General features: G+C 41.1%; 1 protein-coding gene across 2 annotated transcripts in view; it reads right to left on the minus strand.

Annotated features, from left to right (window-relative positions):
* ccdc69 (coiled-coil domain containing 69) overlaps positions 1–18089 on the minus strand; it is a 22394-nt gene continuing 4305 nt past the window's right edge. For both annotated transcript variants that reach the window (XM_085133704.1, XM_085133696.1), the window contains exons 2-9: positions 11761–11824; positions 7578–7747; positions 5264–5351; positions 4760–4833; positions 3718–3819; positions 3496–3615; positions 2762–2859; positions 1–2164 (exon numbers count right to left, since the gene is read on the minus strand). In XM_085133704.1, coding sequence (XP_084989830.1) covers positions 1996–2164; positions 2762–2859; positions 3496–3615; positions 3718–3819; positions 4760–4833; positions 5264–5351; positions 7578–7747; positions 11761–11824 — 885 coding nt within the window. In that variant the 3' untranslated portion in view covers positions 1–1995. The remainder of the gene's footprint in view (positions 2165–2761; positions 2860–3495; positions 3616–3717; positions 3820–4759; positions 4834–5263; positions 5352–7577; positions 7748–11760; positions 11825–18089) is intronic.

The following is an 18089-nucleotide window of genomic DNA, read 5'->3' on the forward strand; positions in this document are numbered from 1 at the left end:
TTCTGGGGATGTTAATATACTAACGGGTAAACATGACTAACATGCTAATAATTTACTGCTAGCACATCATCCCTAACTGACAATAACAACCAGCACTGATACAGAGGTGTTCACTGAAGCTCTGGTGCTAGGTTTTAACATTCAGCTAACATATCTTAATATTATTGCAACACTTTCCAACCAAAAGACAATAGCATGAGATATTATGTTAGCGTGCCATATATAGCGTGTAATTTTTTTTAAACGAATAAAACTATGGCTGAGAAAAACTGTTGATCTGAAAGCCCATTAAATGCTTTAATAACCTTTAATGCAGTTTGTTTTTTGGCTCCTAAATACTCAATTACTGATGCTGTACAATGAAAAGTGTGATCTCAATTGAACATCAAATAGAGAGAACCAAGATCTGAACCTTCAAGCTGAAGTTTGTAATGAGAGAAAAACCTGAAAGACTTCCCTACAAAGCACTAAGCACTGTTCCAACACAGGGTAGGTGTGAACTGGTGTCAGTATTTACCTTTCTATTTCCATTGTGGGTTTGGCTCCACCCTACATCGATAACTGTACTAGTCCTTTCAGGGTTTAAACTTCTGCTCACTTTTATGTTTACTACTGGTGTTGCAAAATACTACCTCGTGAAAAATAACCCACAGCCAAAAGTTACCAGTAGAAACTGGGGTGATTTACGTGAAAAGAAAAAAATAATTCCAGACAGAGCCAGCAGGTCTGTTGTTTCTAGGTATAGCCCTGTTTTTTGTTTTGTTTTTTAAAATTTTGTGGACTATTAGTGAAAGGAGCAAGTTGGAAATAAAAAGGATAAAAGAAGTAGTGGAAAAACAGTCCCTGCAGTTAGAAAAGGCACAAAGGTAAACGCTAAAACACTAATAAACTGGAAAGCCATCAAGTACTAGTCATATTTTTTCTTGAGGATCCTCAGGAAGCTCATCAAATGCCATCCAAGTAAAACAAGCCTTTGTTACAACCCTTGAAACCTCAAAGGTCTCAGACTTTCTGGTACCATCAACAAACCTAGTTCCCAGCAGAGTCCTTGGAGAAAGTTTAATACGTTTGAACCTTCAGCTACTTCACGTGCATCAAATACTGTTCAACTCAGCAAGGCTCCAACTCCAGCAAAGACGCTCATGAGATCTTTGATCAGCACTTCGGAGTCCTGATGGGAGGCACTTTGGTATTGGCATTTGGAATTTCCAGAACCATAATACCTACGGATACAGTGACTGGAGTAACAGTTAGTCAGCAAAAGAAATCAAATTAGTCAAGTTTTATGGCTTTTGTCACACGAAAATTGCCTGTTATTGGATGTGATTTATGAAATAAATTCTAGACTGATGATGGGCTGAAGGTTTAATTCAAAAAGGAAAGTCATTAATAGCTGAAGGCCTAGACCTGAAAAGGCACACCTGACGAAGCATCGCAGCATATGATGCAGGTTTTATGGCGCCATGAGGAGTTCTTGAACTTGAACTCAAGATTGAGTCAAGTAGTGGAGTGAACTGCTAACATGATGTTACGGACAGAACGAGCATTTCTGTGCTGCCACGCTCATCAGTCCGTTTTTGCTCTTCAATAAAATAAAACTCTCTTCCTAGTATCTCAGTTTCATGCTTTCTGTAGCATTTAAACCGCCATCAAACCGATGATCGTCATTAGAAAATGCCAGAAAAACAAAAATAAACATGTCTCTCTGGCTCCAAACAGTTCGTGCATACAGCGGTAAACGCTCAAAGCTTGCTGTGATCTCAGAGGATCCAGAGTTGTTCAGTAAACCTCATCGACTGCAGAAGATCCGTTGGCTGCAGCGAAACCGATGTTCTCGTTGATCAGCATTAATGTAGGCAGAGTCAGAGCTCCAGAGTCTCTAACGTGAACTCGGAGGGTTGGCCGCTTTTGCTGTTTGACTCTTTTGCTCAGTTAATGAAACCAGACGGGCTGCGTGCTAGTCAGAAAAAGATCCAGGGTCAGACTCGCAGTCGGTCATCTTGGCGTGATCTCCGGCATCACGGTGGGCAGGTGGATGGGCGGGCACGAGTCCCTGTGTCTCAGCTTGAACATCAGCTGCTCTTTTTCCTGAGAAAGCTTCTGGTTGGATGCTACCTGCCTCTCCAGCGCCACCTTCAGGTCTTGCTGCTCCTTCGATAGCTGCCTGAGAACAGGAAGAAAGGGAAAATTATTTGAGAAAGGACAAGGCGGTTGGGGACCTCTGCTACGTCTTTATGTTTCCTAGAAAATGGAGCAACAGACTGCACTGATCCAAGGATACTGATTTGTTTCAGCTGCTCTGCCTCACAGATTTTAAACTGGTGCTCAAAGTTGTTTTTAGAACAAATCTTCTTTAGCTTGTGACACTTGGAGTGGGTGTAAACACATTTTGTAGCTCTGAAACCTTAAACCTGCAGTACTTCAGCATAAAATAAAGTTAATGTAAACAGAGATCAGCTGATTCTGAGACGGTCAGGTGGGAACTTTGCTCAGGTTTGTCTGGTTTTATAAGAAATTACTCTTCTATAATCTTAATGAGGTTTTTCTGAGGGTTGAATCTGAAGTTAGATCAGTTACTATCACTAAATCAAAATGTGTTGCTCCTTTAGCTTCAAACATGCACCTCCTTATATTAAACTGTTCTAACACCAGCCCATTTTGACTGAAGCGTTCCTGCAGGAAGATGTTCTGTCCAGCAGGTGGCAGCACACTCATGCCTCTGCTCTGCTTTCTTCACTCTATTAAATATTCAGGCACGTACTGAATGAGAGTCTGGCAGTTGTCTATCCGGACCCTCAGGTCCTCGTTCTGCTGCATGGTGTAGACGATCTGGTCCTCCAAAGCCAAATTCTTCTCCACCTGAAAATCAGGAGACGAGCATGAAGACGAAGAACGTCGCGGAAAGAACGAGCCCCACAAACACAAGGAAACGTAAAGACATTAAATGTAACTGAACAGGAATGAAATAGAGTTTGAGGTCAAAGTTCAGGTTTTCTGCAGTGTTCAGCACATGAAGTCAAACCTTTAAAGTCTTGTAACATCACAGTTACTACAAAGAGATGTCTTTGTACTAAAAGTTTTTTGCATTTTCTCTGCAAACTCTGGACTCAGGATTTTAAAAAGCTCATTTACCGATTATCTTACTGAGGAGGTGCATTAATTAATTATTCAGAGTTGTTTTTAAACAGCATGGGTCAAGAACTCAAAGATTTAATGTAAATGGTTTTCTCTGATATCCACAGGCCTTTCTAAAACCTGCAGCCTGCAGCTGCTATTATATATTTTGTATAAAACCTTCTGAACAGATACAAAAACTATAGCTGACAAAAAGGAGAGCAGCTCCTGCACATCTGAGAAAACACAGCTTGTTCTAACACTCAGCATGTATCTGGTGTCTGTAGCTTCATCACGTCCACATCAGTTTCGGCGTCATCGTACGGACAGGTGACGTAAGAGCTTCACACCTACAGAAACTCTTTAAACATCATCACGTACCAGCGTGTCCATCTGCTGCAGCTTCCTGTTTTGCTCCTGCACGCGCTCACTCTTCATCTCAATCACAAACACCAGGGACTCCTGCTCAGACTCCCAGAATGCACCTGGGCTCCCATGAGCCTAAACAGGATATTAAAGAGTTTTAATATTGTAGTTACAGGTGGTTTAAATTGATTTAACTTCAAACACAAGTTTAACTTTAAAAAACACACACAGACACACCTGTATATTCCTCTGCAGGTCCTTCTTAAACGTCGATTCTTCGACTCGTCTCTTCAGCTCGTTGTAAACCTGCAGCTCTGCCTTCAGCTCCTCCACTTTAGCCTGGAAAAACAAAACAAAAACACTTAATTCAGCTTCTTCCTGGTTACTGAATACATGAAACATCAACACGCTACCATCCAGAACAGCGCCCCCTACTGGAGTTCTCCCAGGGTTTCTGCAGGTATGTTTAACACTTTTCTAACTGCTTACAGAAACGAATTCAATACCTTCAATGCCAGAAGGGGCAAAATGTACTCAAATATGTCCATGCAAAACCTCTGAAGTCTCAAATTCACACAATTTAAAAGGATCACCAGAATTATTAAACAGATTATTACTGTTGTAATTTACTGCTGTTTCTCTTTTTTCCCCCTAGAACAAACTGGATTCAATGTTTTTTTAAAAAAAAAAAAAAAAAAACCTCATTCAGCTCATTGGCATTAGCAGGTGCCTGTGTGGTTATCCCATACAGTTTATGCAGTTTAATAACCAAGCTAACTGACGTTATTTGATGACTTAGCACTAAAAGCTAAGCTCATACCGAGGCTTCCAAACACAGAGTCTAATATATACAGACAAACATGGAATCTTTTATATACAGGCTATGTCTTTAACTTTAAGCTCGAATTAGTGAAACTGAGGTCTGTATCATACAAATGATCTCCGCTCTCACCGTTACTTCACATATTTGTTCTTTTCATCAGCTACAAATACTTGAAATTACAATTACCACTTTTACCAAGTGCATCAACTGTGGGAACCATATCTTTTAAAATGTAGACTGTTATAAGAGCTTCACTAACACTTAATAATTAATGGGTAAAACAAAGCAAAATTACTCACACACAAACAGGAAACGCAGACTTTGTGAGATAAACCAAGAATGAAATTAAATCTAGTTGTTAAATACAGAATTTCATTTACATTCTCGGCTGATTTTCAGACTGTATTAACAGACACAAAAACACTGCTCGTCGTTTCCACGTTTCCACGTATTTACCTTGAGAACGTTTTCAGCTGCCTGAAACTTTTCTGTCAGTTGATTTTTCTCGTGCTCGTTTCTCCTCTGCAGCTCTGCAGGAAACAACACAAACTCGGTTTATAGTCCCAGCATCACATGACCTCAAACAGGTACATGTAGACCATAGCTAAGAAGTTTGGCAAAATGTTTTTAACATCTAACAAGACTCATACAGGATTACTTTTTAAAAGTGGCTTCACTTGTGTTTGTTGGGTTCTTTTATCTATAACAGATATTCTAATTAGACAAGAAAAAAGAGACAAAAACAACCACAAAGACACATAAAATGACCAAAAGGAGACTAAAAATGATTTCAGGGTGACAAAAGAAATGAGAATCCAGTCTGCTTCTTAGTCATTTCCCGCTTCTTTGATCCTGGGGGTCTCTCTGCAGGAGGGGAAGTCTGTGGTCCCATAATCACAACTCGTTAAACAAATACAGCAGATATAAGTGTTGACTCTCCAGCCGTCTGCTGTGCGTTACCTTCCACGTGCCTCTCGTGCTCCTCAGTAGCAGATTTACTCTTCTGTTCATGCAGGATGTTCAAATCGGCCGTCGTCTCTGTTTTCACCTGGAAGTCAGGACAGATTCAGTTTAATAAAGAGGAAAATAATGAGACACAGGGCTCGCAAAATCGCTAGCCCGACGTCCCGGGGCTAGCGAATTTTCCAGTTGGGCTACCTAAATCTATCTCTGCCCGTTGGGCTATCATAGGAAGGAAAAATATATGTCGATGCTTTTGCATTCTTTCGGAAATGTAGCTGGGTAATTATGTCATTGGCATCGGTGAGCCAGAATTTGCGCTTGTTTTTTGCTTTCACTTTGCAATCGCGCGAACTGTGTATAGAGAGCGAAAGTACTGATTGGTGAGTGATGATAATTTGCGCACCAATTCCTCTGACATAGTCTTATCAATCGTTAGCTTACTATGCAAACATGACAAGTGAAATCTCCCGCAGCTTAAACATGTGAGAGGTTGATCGCGCAGAGAATCGCTGCGCGTTATGTGAGTGCGTGTGTAAAAGCAGCAGGATATATATTTTAGTTCTGCTGAGCCAAATAAGACACGTCAGGGTGAAGAAGTGACAGCCAAAGAAAAGCTTACCACAAAATGGAAAAGTTATGACAAATCAGACTATAAGGCAAAAAGAAAGTGCAGCTTTATGGTTTCATGGACAAAAGAATTTCTGTGGCTGCAATATGACGAGCTAAATAACCAGGGCTGCACATAAGTGGTCCGCAGGTGCGCATTCGCTGTCAAAATAAAAAGAGCGCACAAGATAAGAAGTTGCAACGCGTGTTTGCGTACATAAGATTTTCTGGAGGAGGACAGACATTTGTTTAGAACTCTTAAAGATGTCGAAGAAGCTCCTTTAAGCAATTACTTTAGTTTTCCTCCACCTCCAAAGAAATGTCAGAAGGAGTCCGAACCACAAAAGAAGCGCGTATTCTCGGAAAAGTGGTTGCAGGAGGTGAGCTGGCTTCAAACAAATGATGAACGCACGGAGATGTGGTGCGGAATGTGCCGTGAAAATCCCACTCTAGCGGGCAAAAACAGTGGCTTTTATATGGACGCAAACGCGCGTTGCAACTTCTTATCTTTTATTTTGACAGCGAATGCGCACATGCGGACCACTTATGCGCACCCGTGTAAATAACATAATGTTCTGCCGGGTGTGTTGTTGGTTTTCCCTCGATTTCTGAGTCGACAAGCGCCTTTGTTACTGGGACCAGTCATTTTAAGAAAAGGCCCCCATTAGAACCCATGAGAAATGCAAGAAATGCATTATTGCTCAGTCTGCAATATCTTTCCCGGAACAAACACCAATTGCAAATAACATACTAAAAATAAACCTGAAAATCAGTTTAAAACAGCGTACTATGTTGCAAAGAGTGAACTACCACTGGCAAAATTTAGCAGTCTTTGCAAACTTCAAAAAGCAAATGTCCTCGATCTTGGTTCCACTTGCCTCTTACCCATGACTTCAGTGGAAATTTCAGATTCAGGATCTGACACAGACTGATTCATGTTCTACACAGTTCTTACAAGTTCATAGAAATTTCTGTTCAATTAGAACCAAGTATTTGAGTTGATGATTGTAATTTTTATACAATGTTGCAATTTGTGTTTCAACAATTTTTTGATTAATGTTTTGTTTCCGTTACAATATTATACTTTAATGTATAACATTGTAACGGAAAAAATTGCTCTCTTTTTTATTCGGGCAACTTAAATTTATTTTGGGCTACCAAAAACTGAAGAGTCCCTGCCCGAAGGGCTACCAGGGATTTTGAAATTTTGCAAGCCCTGAGACAGTTGGAGGGCAGGCGTCAATAAAACAGGACACATGAAGTCCCAAAAACCTGCTGTGTTTTACAAAGAAACTTGATTGGTTTCTGTGCTCTTTTAATCACTGACATATTTTTAAAAAGTCCATTCACTGGTTTTCTTCTTTTTTTAAATCTTCTTTGGCAGAACACAGAAATGTCTAATATCTTATTAAAGGTGGCATCCCTCAAGGCACTATTTTTGGTCTCATTATTTTCAGCATCACAACACTTCGAGTCTATATTTCATAAGCAACATATTCAATATCACTCTGTATGTAGATGATAGTACATTTTAATCTACCTGCAGTACCTAAGAGCTCCTACTCACTGAAAAACCTCTTCGGCTGTTTAGAATAATTTCTGGATGGCAAAAAAAAAAAAAAAAAGAGAACACTGTTTATTTTCAATCAACAACAAAAATCAGTGATTGCAGATAATCAGGTCAGTAATCAGAAGAACATCTCACCTTATCGAGGATGCTCAGTACGAGGCCACACAGTTCTTCATCACCATGGTCTTTCAGTAACTCCGCCCTCTCTGGGTTCCCATTGGCCTCCTTTAAAATCCTCAGCTGCCACTCAAACCGCTCCAACTGCTTCTCCAGACAGACGTCCGGCTCACCTGACGCACGTTTACCTGCCAACCGACACAAAAACATAACCTTGAGTTACAAACATGCTTTAGAGCAGAGGTTCCCAAAGTGTGGGGCCCGCCCCCTAGGGAAGGGCACAGAGTCATTGCAGGGGGGCGCGGTATGAAAAGGAAAAAAAAAAAAAAAAGAAGAAAAAAGAATGCTTGGACACTGCTAGCATAATGGACAGGGTTTTGACGGGGCTTCGACACAAACACAAAGCAGTAGATGAAGCACACCGCCCTCTTCAGGCAGAGAGTGGAACTACAGGCACACCGCCCTCTTCAGGCAGAGAGTGGAACTACAGACACACCGCCCTCTTCAGGCAGAGAGTGGAACTACAGGCACACCGCCCTCTTCAGGCAGAGAGTGGAACTACAGGCACACCGCCCTCTTCAGGCAGAGAGTGGAACTACAGACACACCGCCCTCTTCAGGCAGAGAGTGGAACTACAGGCACACCGCCCTCTTCAGGCAGAGAGTGGAACTACAGGCACACCGCCCTCTTCAGGCAAAGAGAGGAACTACAGGCATTATAGGTTGACTCTAATGTTTTGGCTGCCGTGACAGCATTTTCCCAGCTTTTATGATAAATTTTATATTAGAAAAATATTTCAATAGAAATCAATAGAAAGACTGAAGAAAATGTTTTGGTTCTACTATTTTTACCTATCAACCTCCTTACGAATAATCAGAATCTGCGTTGGAAAAGCCACACTAAGTTCATAGTTTGTATGTCCTGTTTGTTAATGCGTTACTGAAGCTGTGAAGCACTTTGCAAATTTGTTTTTATGAAAAATATTGTAACGTTTTTCAGGCCTTCTAAACTTCACTTTCCTTGACTTTAATTTCATACTTTTTAATGACCGTGGGAATCATGAAAAAAATGTTCTCTCAAGGTCTAAAGCTGAAGTTCATCCTTGCAAGAACACACGGTCATGAATCACACCTGTATGCAGGAAGTGTTTCTCACTGCAGTTCTTATTTCAACCCGTCGATTACAGCACGGACATGCAGACACACGATCTGTTCATTCAGTTTCAGTGACGTCTTCAGTTTGGATAAACCCGATCACATTTCAGCTGTCACAAACACAACGAAGGTTATCATTAACAAAACGTCTGGAGTCAAAAACAAGCTGCCACATATTTTAAAAACGGGAGCCAACGGGGTTTTCAGGGCTTACTTAATATCTGTATTTTTCTAATAATCCCAGTTCAAATTCAGGTGCAAACGGGTCGGAGCCTGTCTGATGTTTAGACAAAGACCAGCTTTACTTTGATTTGAGTTTATTCACAAAGTCCTGCAGCAGTATGTAAACACAAAAAAATGAGAGTTCAGAGCAATAAAGTCGCATTTTTAAAGCTTTAAAATCCACGTGGAGACAATTTAACATGAGAGGAAGAGATTTAAACTAAAACTCATCAGAGAGCTGAAACAGTGCAATTTTCAACCAAAAAAAATGAATGAATGAATGAATGAAAGAATAAATGTGCAAATATGCTGTTTTTAAGGTGAACTTCCAGCTACTTATTCACAGGATGATGACACGTCTTCCTCCAACGCTGCAGTTTAAACGAGTGGCTCGTAAACAGGAGGAAATGAGGGTGCAGCGAGCGTCAGCGGTGAGTCAAACCTTCAAAGCAGCTGCTTCATTCAGTCACTCTGATAAAATCAGTGAGAGGATGATCGTTCAGAGCTCGTTTGTCACTGCTGGGAAACTGGAGCTCGTAAAAATGAATATTGTCTGTTTTCATAGGACCGTCACATGATTTGGCTGAGTAAAGCCACACACTGGAAAGCTGAACTGAAACATGAGACATATGGCACTACATCATGTTAAACTCTGTAGTTTTATTCCATTTCATAGTTTTAAATCTTTTCATTAATAACATAAAAATATTTAATAAACCTAAAACAAGAATAATGAATAAATCTAGCTTTGTTATTAATTTCATTTTTTTTGTTAAAAATGTCACTTTTTTCCTGTTACTGCATTATTACATCCATTTCTATGGATTTGATTCTATTTAAGATGATTCTGCCTTTTTTGTGACATTTTATCTGGCTGACCGATGCAGGATTTTTAAGGCCAGTACCAATAATATTTAACTCATTCAAAGTCAGATGTATGGGCCAATATTTAGCGTAAAACATATCGCCAACATTTGTTGTGTGTAATCATTTGTAAGCCCTTAATATAAAATGGTAATGCAGTTTAAAGAAATTGTGGATTACTTGTTTACTCCGACCAGCTGGTTGTTGTTTGCTCCAAACAAGAGTTGCCAGCTGGGAAGTTGCACAACGCCCTCTGGTGGGCAAACTATGCAGCATCGCTTGTAACAGGTTTGAAGGGTGTTTCTACAGTCTCTACTTACATTTTTCATTTTCAGTCATCAGCAATTATTAAAACCGATACGGCAAGACTGGCAGTCAGTTAATATTGGCGAATATATTGGTCGAACTGTCATAATTCTATTTATTTGGGTTTTTTTTCTTTACTAGCTGATTGTTTTTAATTTAATTTGATGTACTCTTTTGTCCATTTAAGTATTTTAAATTTGTGAATGACTTTTCTTCTTTTTGATTTACTTTAAATTATTGTTTAGCACTCTGAACTCTGCGTTACAAGTGCTATCAGATAAATTCTCACTGCTGATCTGCAATGTACTCCAGGGTGTACCCAGCTTCTTGCCCTATGACTGCTGAACCCTGAACTGGATAAATGGAAGAAAATAGATGACTGACAATAAGTCCGGGTTTAAAGAGAACTTTTTGAAAACTCTTATATAAAAAAACAACAACCATAAACTTGTTTTATGGATTGTTTTTTCATTGGTGACCAGCATGTTTAGATTCCCTGTTAGTGAAGCGTAAAATAACGCTTACATAAAATAAACGCGAGGCTAAGACTAACAAGTGTCCGGCTACGAGGCAGCGAAAGTAAGAAAAATGGTAATAATCTGCTCCAACTGATGGATGTGTCTGAGGTGGAGACATCTGTCCTGCATAAACAGAACTAGCCTAAACCTTCGACCCAAATAAGGAAAAAGAAACACAGTAGCATAAAATCAATGCTATGCTAAATGCTCCAGCAGCATTCGACCTTTAAACTGTCAGGTAAAAAACCTGAACAGGTAAAACTGTAAGACGTGTTCTGTTAGAGGGAGATAAAGGTGTCCTAACAGGTGTGAACAGACACCTGTAACGTTCTGATGATGATGATGTCACTTCAGTTTCTGTTTATTTAGGAAAGGCCAGGAAGCATGACTTCTTTCGTCTGTCATGCAACAGATTTATCTGCGCACAGGCTCCTTTTCATCTGCAGCGCCTGGCAGCTTGATGGTTCATTAAAAAAAGCCTTAGAATAAACTAAGATGGCAGTTTGTTCTGTATGAAATAGTCAGAGCTCTTTTCCAGCAAGTTCTGAGGTGACTCGAAGGTTTTCCCGTTCCAGGAGTGTCCTGGCTGTGGCCTGGGGACAAGCCCAAAACATCGCTCAGTACAGGTGAGCATGGCATCTACTCTGACCTCCTCCCGAATGACCAAGTTCCTCACCCTCTTTCTAAGCGAACCTTATTTATTTATTTTTTTAGAAAAAAAGAGGATGAAACCAGTCATATATCCGCTGCTTATTTTCACTGGAAGTGTACAGAAACAGAATTACAAAAATCTGTGTCACCATCTAAATACCAGCCCATTTACGGAGAAGAACATGCTGTAATTATCACACATGCATTTATCCCACCACCAAAAACAGAAACGAGAACTTCTATAGAAACAATTCTGTGACATCACTCAGAGAGGAAGAGGTCGGTCCTTTTTCAGAAAAAAAGGAGTCTTTGTACTCCTAAAATATGAAGTATGACTCTACGCATTACAGCAGAGTGAAAGTGAAACCTCTCATCATCAGTCAGACTGATTCTCATGACATTAGGTTCAGAAAAACAAGAGAAGCAAACAGGAAGTGAAAGAAGAGTGAAGAGGAAACCACAGTCTGCAGCACAAAATATACTCACCTTCATCATCCTGGCGGATGTTTGCCTTCTGAGTCTTCTCTCGTTTCTTGCCTTTGCTTTTCTTCTGATAAGACAAAAAGGAGACATTGCAGTAAATAAACAGAGGTTAAAATTCCTCTTAATGAACATGTATTATTAAAAATAATCAGAGAATGGCATCAAACCTCTGGGATACTGACTTAAGCAGCAGTTTCAGCTGCACTAGATGGGCAACAATGGGAACCCCCAAAACAGGAATGATTTCACAGCTGGAGCCCACTCACATTTTCTCCCAGCTAACATTATGTGACTTCTTTTTCACTAGTTTTGCATTTGGGAAGTGTCAGTGTAGCTACTGATAGCATAAGGCGATACCTGGACCCTACAGGGGTTACACAGGTAGTCCATCTCCACATGTCATTAACAGGTGTGCCTCCCAGCACAGTCTCAGGAGCATGGAGGAGACTCCTGGAGATGGGCAGTTACTCTAGGAGAGCTGGACAGGGCGGCAGAAGGTCCTAAACCCATCAGCAGGGCTCATGTCTCCTTTGTGCGAGGAGCAACAGGATGAGCACTGCCAGAGCTGCAAAATGACCTCCAGCAGTCACTGGTGTGAATGACCACAGACTTCCTGAGGGTGACCAGAGGGCCCGACATCCTCCAGTGGGCCTATGCTCACTGCCCGGCACTATGGAGCCTGATTGGCATTTGTCATAATTACAGCCATGTGAGCAGTAGTTTTATGCTGACAGTCAACTTCCTGTTGGCTCTGACCAGGTTCATTAGAGAAAAGCGACTCTCTAATATTAGCTAATGCTGCTAATGCTGACAGACTGCTTGATACCCACTTTACCAGCTAACGTCAGCATGCTGATAGCTGTCGACTGGTTATGTTAGTGACTGGTAGACTTTGTTGCTAAGCTAACATTAGCTTGTGTTGTTTGCTACTGATGGTGAGGATGGAAGACAAACGCTGAGCAACTCACGAGAAAGGAAGATCTGAAACACTTTGAGTTTAAAGAAACCCGAGTCAGGGAAGGTTTGAGCTTTTGATGTACACTACCACCTGTCCAGAGATGAGCTTTAATAACATCCCATAATAATTAGACATGAAGTGAAGTGTTACGACGTGACCGAGTCCTGGTCTGGCTCCAGGTAACAAACTGGAGCAGGGAGTTTGTTGTGAAAGCGTCTCATTAGTGTCCACATGACTGACGCTGAAACGTTCCCTCTTTTCTTTGTGTGTTACATAACTTCAGCTGCTGCAGGACGACTGACGCCTGTTCCTGCTGCTGAAAACCAAACAACCTGCAGCCGCTCGGGGCCTGCACAGAGACGATCCACCACCTGGGGCAGGTCTGAATCCCAAAAGAAAGATTAAAAAGACTTCAGATTGTGACAAGGTGTTGGGTGAGGAGCTACAAAAATATAACAAACGATTCAACATTAACACGAATGAAGTGCTTTTAATGTAAAAACATGCAGCTGCACCTGGAAAAGGTGGAGCAGACAAACAAAAGGATCAAGTGATTTACTGAAAGCCTTCTTAAAAACTTCTTAAAAAGAAACATAATCTAACTTAAACCAGTTTGACTGTTCTACCCTCTGAAGTATGAAACCATGAAAGGACAATAAAGGCTTTTATTACGCACTTAAGATAACTGTAGTAGAGCTTAATCCAACAAGACATAAAAAGCTGATACAAAATAGATAAACACATGTTCTGACTATGGAATAATTACACTGACAAGCTTCTAGCTATTCTTCCTCCCATTATTACTACTAAACTTCAAGTTATTATTCTAATTTCAATGTCTCCCTCCATACTAGAGGAGAGCTTTGAGAGCCAGGCTGGGGTGCAGGAAGGTTGTGGGAGGGGCTTCAGAGGGAGAGTGGCGGTGGGGCCAAGTGAGTCTGGGTTTACAGCGAGAGGAGCATAGATGTAATAAATAAATAAAAAATTAAAAAAAAAACAAAAACAGATGTTGCTTCTAGATGGGGAAAAAGAAGCCAGCGTAGAAGTGACTTAAACATGCTTTTTATCTGAAGGTCACCAGATGGCGACAAAATCTGTAAACACGCCCCTGCTGAGTTTACGGACTCCGTCACTCGTTTCGAGTCATACTGAATTTAAAAAAAAAATTATGTTTTGTAAATCTTGTTTAAACCCGTTTCAAAACACAAGATTATCTGTGGTATGGAAACACCAAGTACTCATCACTAGTCATTAGCTAACAGTCAGAGCCAGCCTTCGCAATCACATTTGGTTTTTGGAGAGACTTGAGAAATTCAAATCACAATAGCTGCCATAGGGCGCTTTATATCGTGAGGTAAAGACTCTACAATAATACAGAGAAACAGAGAAAGCCCCAACAATCAGACGTCCGCCCTGACCAAGCGTTTTGGTGACAGCGGGAAGGAAAAACTCCCTTACAACAGGAAGAATACTCTGGCAGAAGAGGGGGGCGGCCATCTGCCTTCACAATCTGGCTGTAAATCCTTGTTTTTTTTCTTAAGGTCCATTAAAAAGACTTTCCCTGTTTTGAAGCATCTGTGTGCAAATACTGAACCCCTGTTTTCCCGCAGCATCTGTATGACAGTCATCACTGGATCTGTCAACGTAAACCACCGTAAATCTTTCAGCAGCTCACAGGAAGCCAGCATCACTTCAGCGAGAGAAAAAAAGGAACGCCGAAAACTCGTTTATCCCATTAAAGAAAGAAAAATATCGATCAGGATACACGCAACTCATTACTTAACCAGCATTGTTCAATCCCAGCAACACACACACACAAACAAACACTTGCATAAGTTAGGCGTGTATCCAAACACACACTGAAATGCTTACTGTATTGCCTCACACCATCTTATTGCTCAAACACTGAGGCCAAACAATCACGCCCTAAAACACTGCCACACACACACACACACGCTATATAAACACTTCAAACTCTGCTCTGCAAACTGGACACCCTCTTTATTTAAACTCGGAGCAGAAACAATAAATATCTCTGGCTCAAACACGTCGACGTGGACTCAACCTCTGAGGAGGAGGAGGTGGAGGAAGGTGGTAGTGAGGAGAAGCATATGTTCCTGCAGGCGTTGTGGAGGCCCTCACTTTTTAAAATGGCCATAAATCAGAAGCGAGATTCCTCTCCTGTGTTTAAACAACACTTCGCCTCGGAGAAAAACCTGCCTGCAGAGAAACAGACGCCTGGTTTCACGGAGCAGAGACCAGACTCGGCTCCCGAAACCTCCACCACGAGGAAAAAACACTAATTAACAGGTTTGGGTTAAACTGCAGCAACTGAACAGCCGAGCGAGTAAACGATGAAATGGTCTCTGTGCCATGAACAATCCCACCGGACATCCTCAGAATCAGCTATTTTTTTAAAAAGAATTTTAGTTTATTCAGTGAAGCCGAGCAAAACTTTACCTTCTCGCTGTGAAGACTTTCAAAGTTTCACACTTTTTAAAGCTTTTTTGTTTAGCCTCCCTGAGGCTAAAGAAGCCTACATGATATTTATAAGACTAGAACACATTTGAGCTCTGCTAAAACCTGAACCTAATTCAGGTTCACGTCCACTCTAAACACTAAACCAGGTTTCTGTTTTTTGACACCGACTCTGAGCATCAGCACGAAGGATCCATCAGAGCAGGGTGTTTGATCCGATCTCTGATAAATCACTGGAGCAAATTTTTAAAAAGTGCATTCTGGGTAAACTTTCATCACCACGTGGCGGTGTAGCGTGGTGTGTGCTTAGAACAAGTGAGAGCAGATGAAAGGTCTCCATTTAAAAGATAAATCAGCTGGAGGTCAGGATGGAGCTGCTCCTGCTCACACAGCGAGAGGTGGAGCGGCAGGTGGTTGCAGTGTTAGCAGTGATGCAGGTTTGATGTCACTGGTAGTAACCAGGAGAATGAGTTTGTGGATGAAAGCAGATGACATCAACTTCCAATGACGGTTGGCATAGTTTAGAAACAGGGAGAGGAGTTCAGAGGTGCCTCCTAAAACCTGGACCCCACACCTCCTTGAGTAGATTTGGTTTGGGAACACCTCGTGGTCCCTGAGAAAAAAAACTTTGCCAGAAGTAGAACGTCTTGAATAACGACTTCAGAAAAGTGGAACAGAAAAAAAAAAAAACTTGGAGGGGTTTTTTTTATGTGTCAGAATAAACTGTAACCTCTCAGTCAGAGCAATGTGTTCATACATCGCTCACGGAGGTCAACCTTTTAGGAAAGAATGCTTAGAACCCTATTAGAGCACTTCGCTCTCGCTCTGCAGGCCTACTTGTTGTTCCTAGAGTATTTAAAAGTAGAATGGGAGGGAGAGCCTTCAGTTTTCAGGCCCCTCTTCTGTGGAACCAGCTTCCAGTTTGGATTCAGGAGACAGACACTATCTCTACTTTTAAGATTAGGCTTAAAACCTTCCTTTTTGCTAAAGCATATAGTTAGGGCTGGACCAGGTGACCCTGAATCCTCCCTTAGTTATGCTGCAATAGATGTAGGCTGCCGGGGGATTCCCATGATGCATTGAGTTTTTCCTTTCCAGTCACCTTTCTCACTCACTATGTATTAACAGACCTCTCTGTATTGAATCGTATCTGTTATTAATCTTTGTCTCTCTTCCACAGCATGTCTTTATCCTGTCTTCCTTCTCTCACCCCAACCGGTCGCAGCAGATGGCCGCCCCTCCCTGAGCCTGGTTCTGCCGGAGGTTTCTTCCTGTTAAAAGGGAGTTTTTCCTTCCCACTGTCGCCAAAGTGCTTGCTCATAGGGGGTCATATGATTGTTGGGCTTTTCTCTGTATCTATGAAGCGCCTTGAGGCGACATTTGTTGTGATTTGGCGCTATATAAATAAAATTGAATTGAATTGAATTGAATTGAATGCTAAGATTGCTAATGTTAGCACATGCGTTCTTACTGCTAAACTAGCTGTCTAGTATTAATTTAAATTTCAGGTCAATCAAGCAGGTAATCAACTGAATTTCTTTGAAGTGGAGAACTCAATCAGTGAACAGAACTGAGATCATCTTTGAAATAGTTTATTCTTTAGCCACAATTTTCTGCACAGCTTCGTTTATCAGCTGTACTAAACCCAAAGTACTCCTGAACAGTTTACTAGTTATACTTTGTTTACTACTTCCTGTACATACTGCCCTCTATCGGCTTTTTCTTACAGAGCACTGCGATAACACGCTACTAAAGCGCAGCATCTGTTTTGAGAGACAGAAGTGACAACAACTCATCCAATTAAGACCACAGCCACAGTATTTCATAACTTCACAAAATCCTTTTTTAGATCACTTATATCGGTTTATTTTGTGGGGTTTTCTGGGAAAAAAGAGAAGATGTTTAAATTCTGTGTAGATAAAAACAGAATCCAGATATTTGTTATTACTTCTGACATTTTTACCAGTGGTTCAAAGCTGAATTCATCAGTATTCATTAGTTCCTGTTATTTTAGCTCATGTGGTGAACTGATAGTTTTACTGCAGAGGTTATAAAGTTCACACAGAGGGGGAGCAGAAACCGAACAAGCAGAAGTGCGTTCAGGTATTTGAGTTTTAAGCTTTGAGTCCTGCCAACTCTTATTTCCAAAACATCTTCCTCCACCCACATTACTCTTCTCCTGTCATCTTTAAAACAGACCGTCTGCTCTGTCTGGAGTCCAGACGGTGGAAAATTGTAACCGCCACACCATCTGTTGGTAGAAACAACTGGACGGGTGCGAACGAGAAGACCAAAGGTGAGAAACAAACTGCACGCGAGCAGAGCAGCAACACAAGCGGCGTTAATAGTCAGAGGTTTGAATATATTTGAATAGAGCTAAAACAGCTACTGACATGTTTCCAACAATCACAGCTGTGGATTCACCACGAGGCCTTCACGCGGACTGTAAAATGTGTTTAGGATTAAAGATTTTATAAGATTCAGTCTGAGAAGCCTCTCTGACCCACAGCGAGGAGCGGCACTCATTACTGGTATAAAAACCTTTAACGGTCAAAGAAAATAAATAAATAAATAAATAATCAAAATCACCTGATCAACAAGCTCAAAGGTCCAGAAAAATGTCCTTTCAGCTGTTTCCCTCCACCACCCATCACAAACCAATAAACACATTCAACTTTACTGTTGTCAGGCAGAAGCACTCTGGTTTAATCAGCCACCTTTACATCTCTTCTTGATCTCTTCTCTGTGTCCGAGGCTACAACAAGTCGATTAAAAGGCTCAGTGGTTACTTTGTATCCAACGTCTTTTGAATGTTTCCTTTGGCTGCTCCACTCCGTGTGTGAGGAGGTGCATACGCAGCGAGACAGAGCAGAGAAAGGAGCAACTAACTAACTTA

This window comes from Neolamprologus multifasciatus, chromosome 2, assembly GCF_963576455.1.
Source record: "Neolamprologus multifasciatus chromosome 2, fNeoMul1.2, whole genome shotgun sequence".
Lineage (NCBI taxonomy): Eukaryota > Metazoa > Chordata > Actinopteri > Cichliformes > Cichlidae > Neolamprologus > Neolamprologus multifasciatus.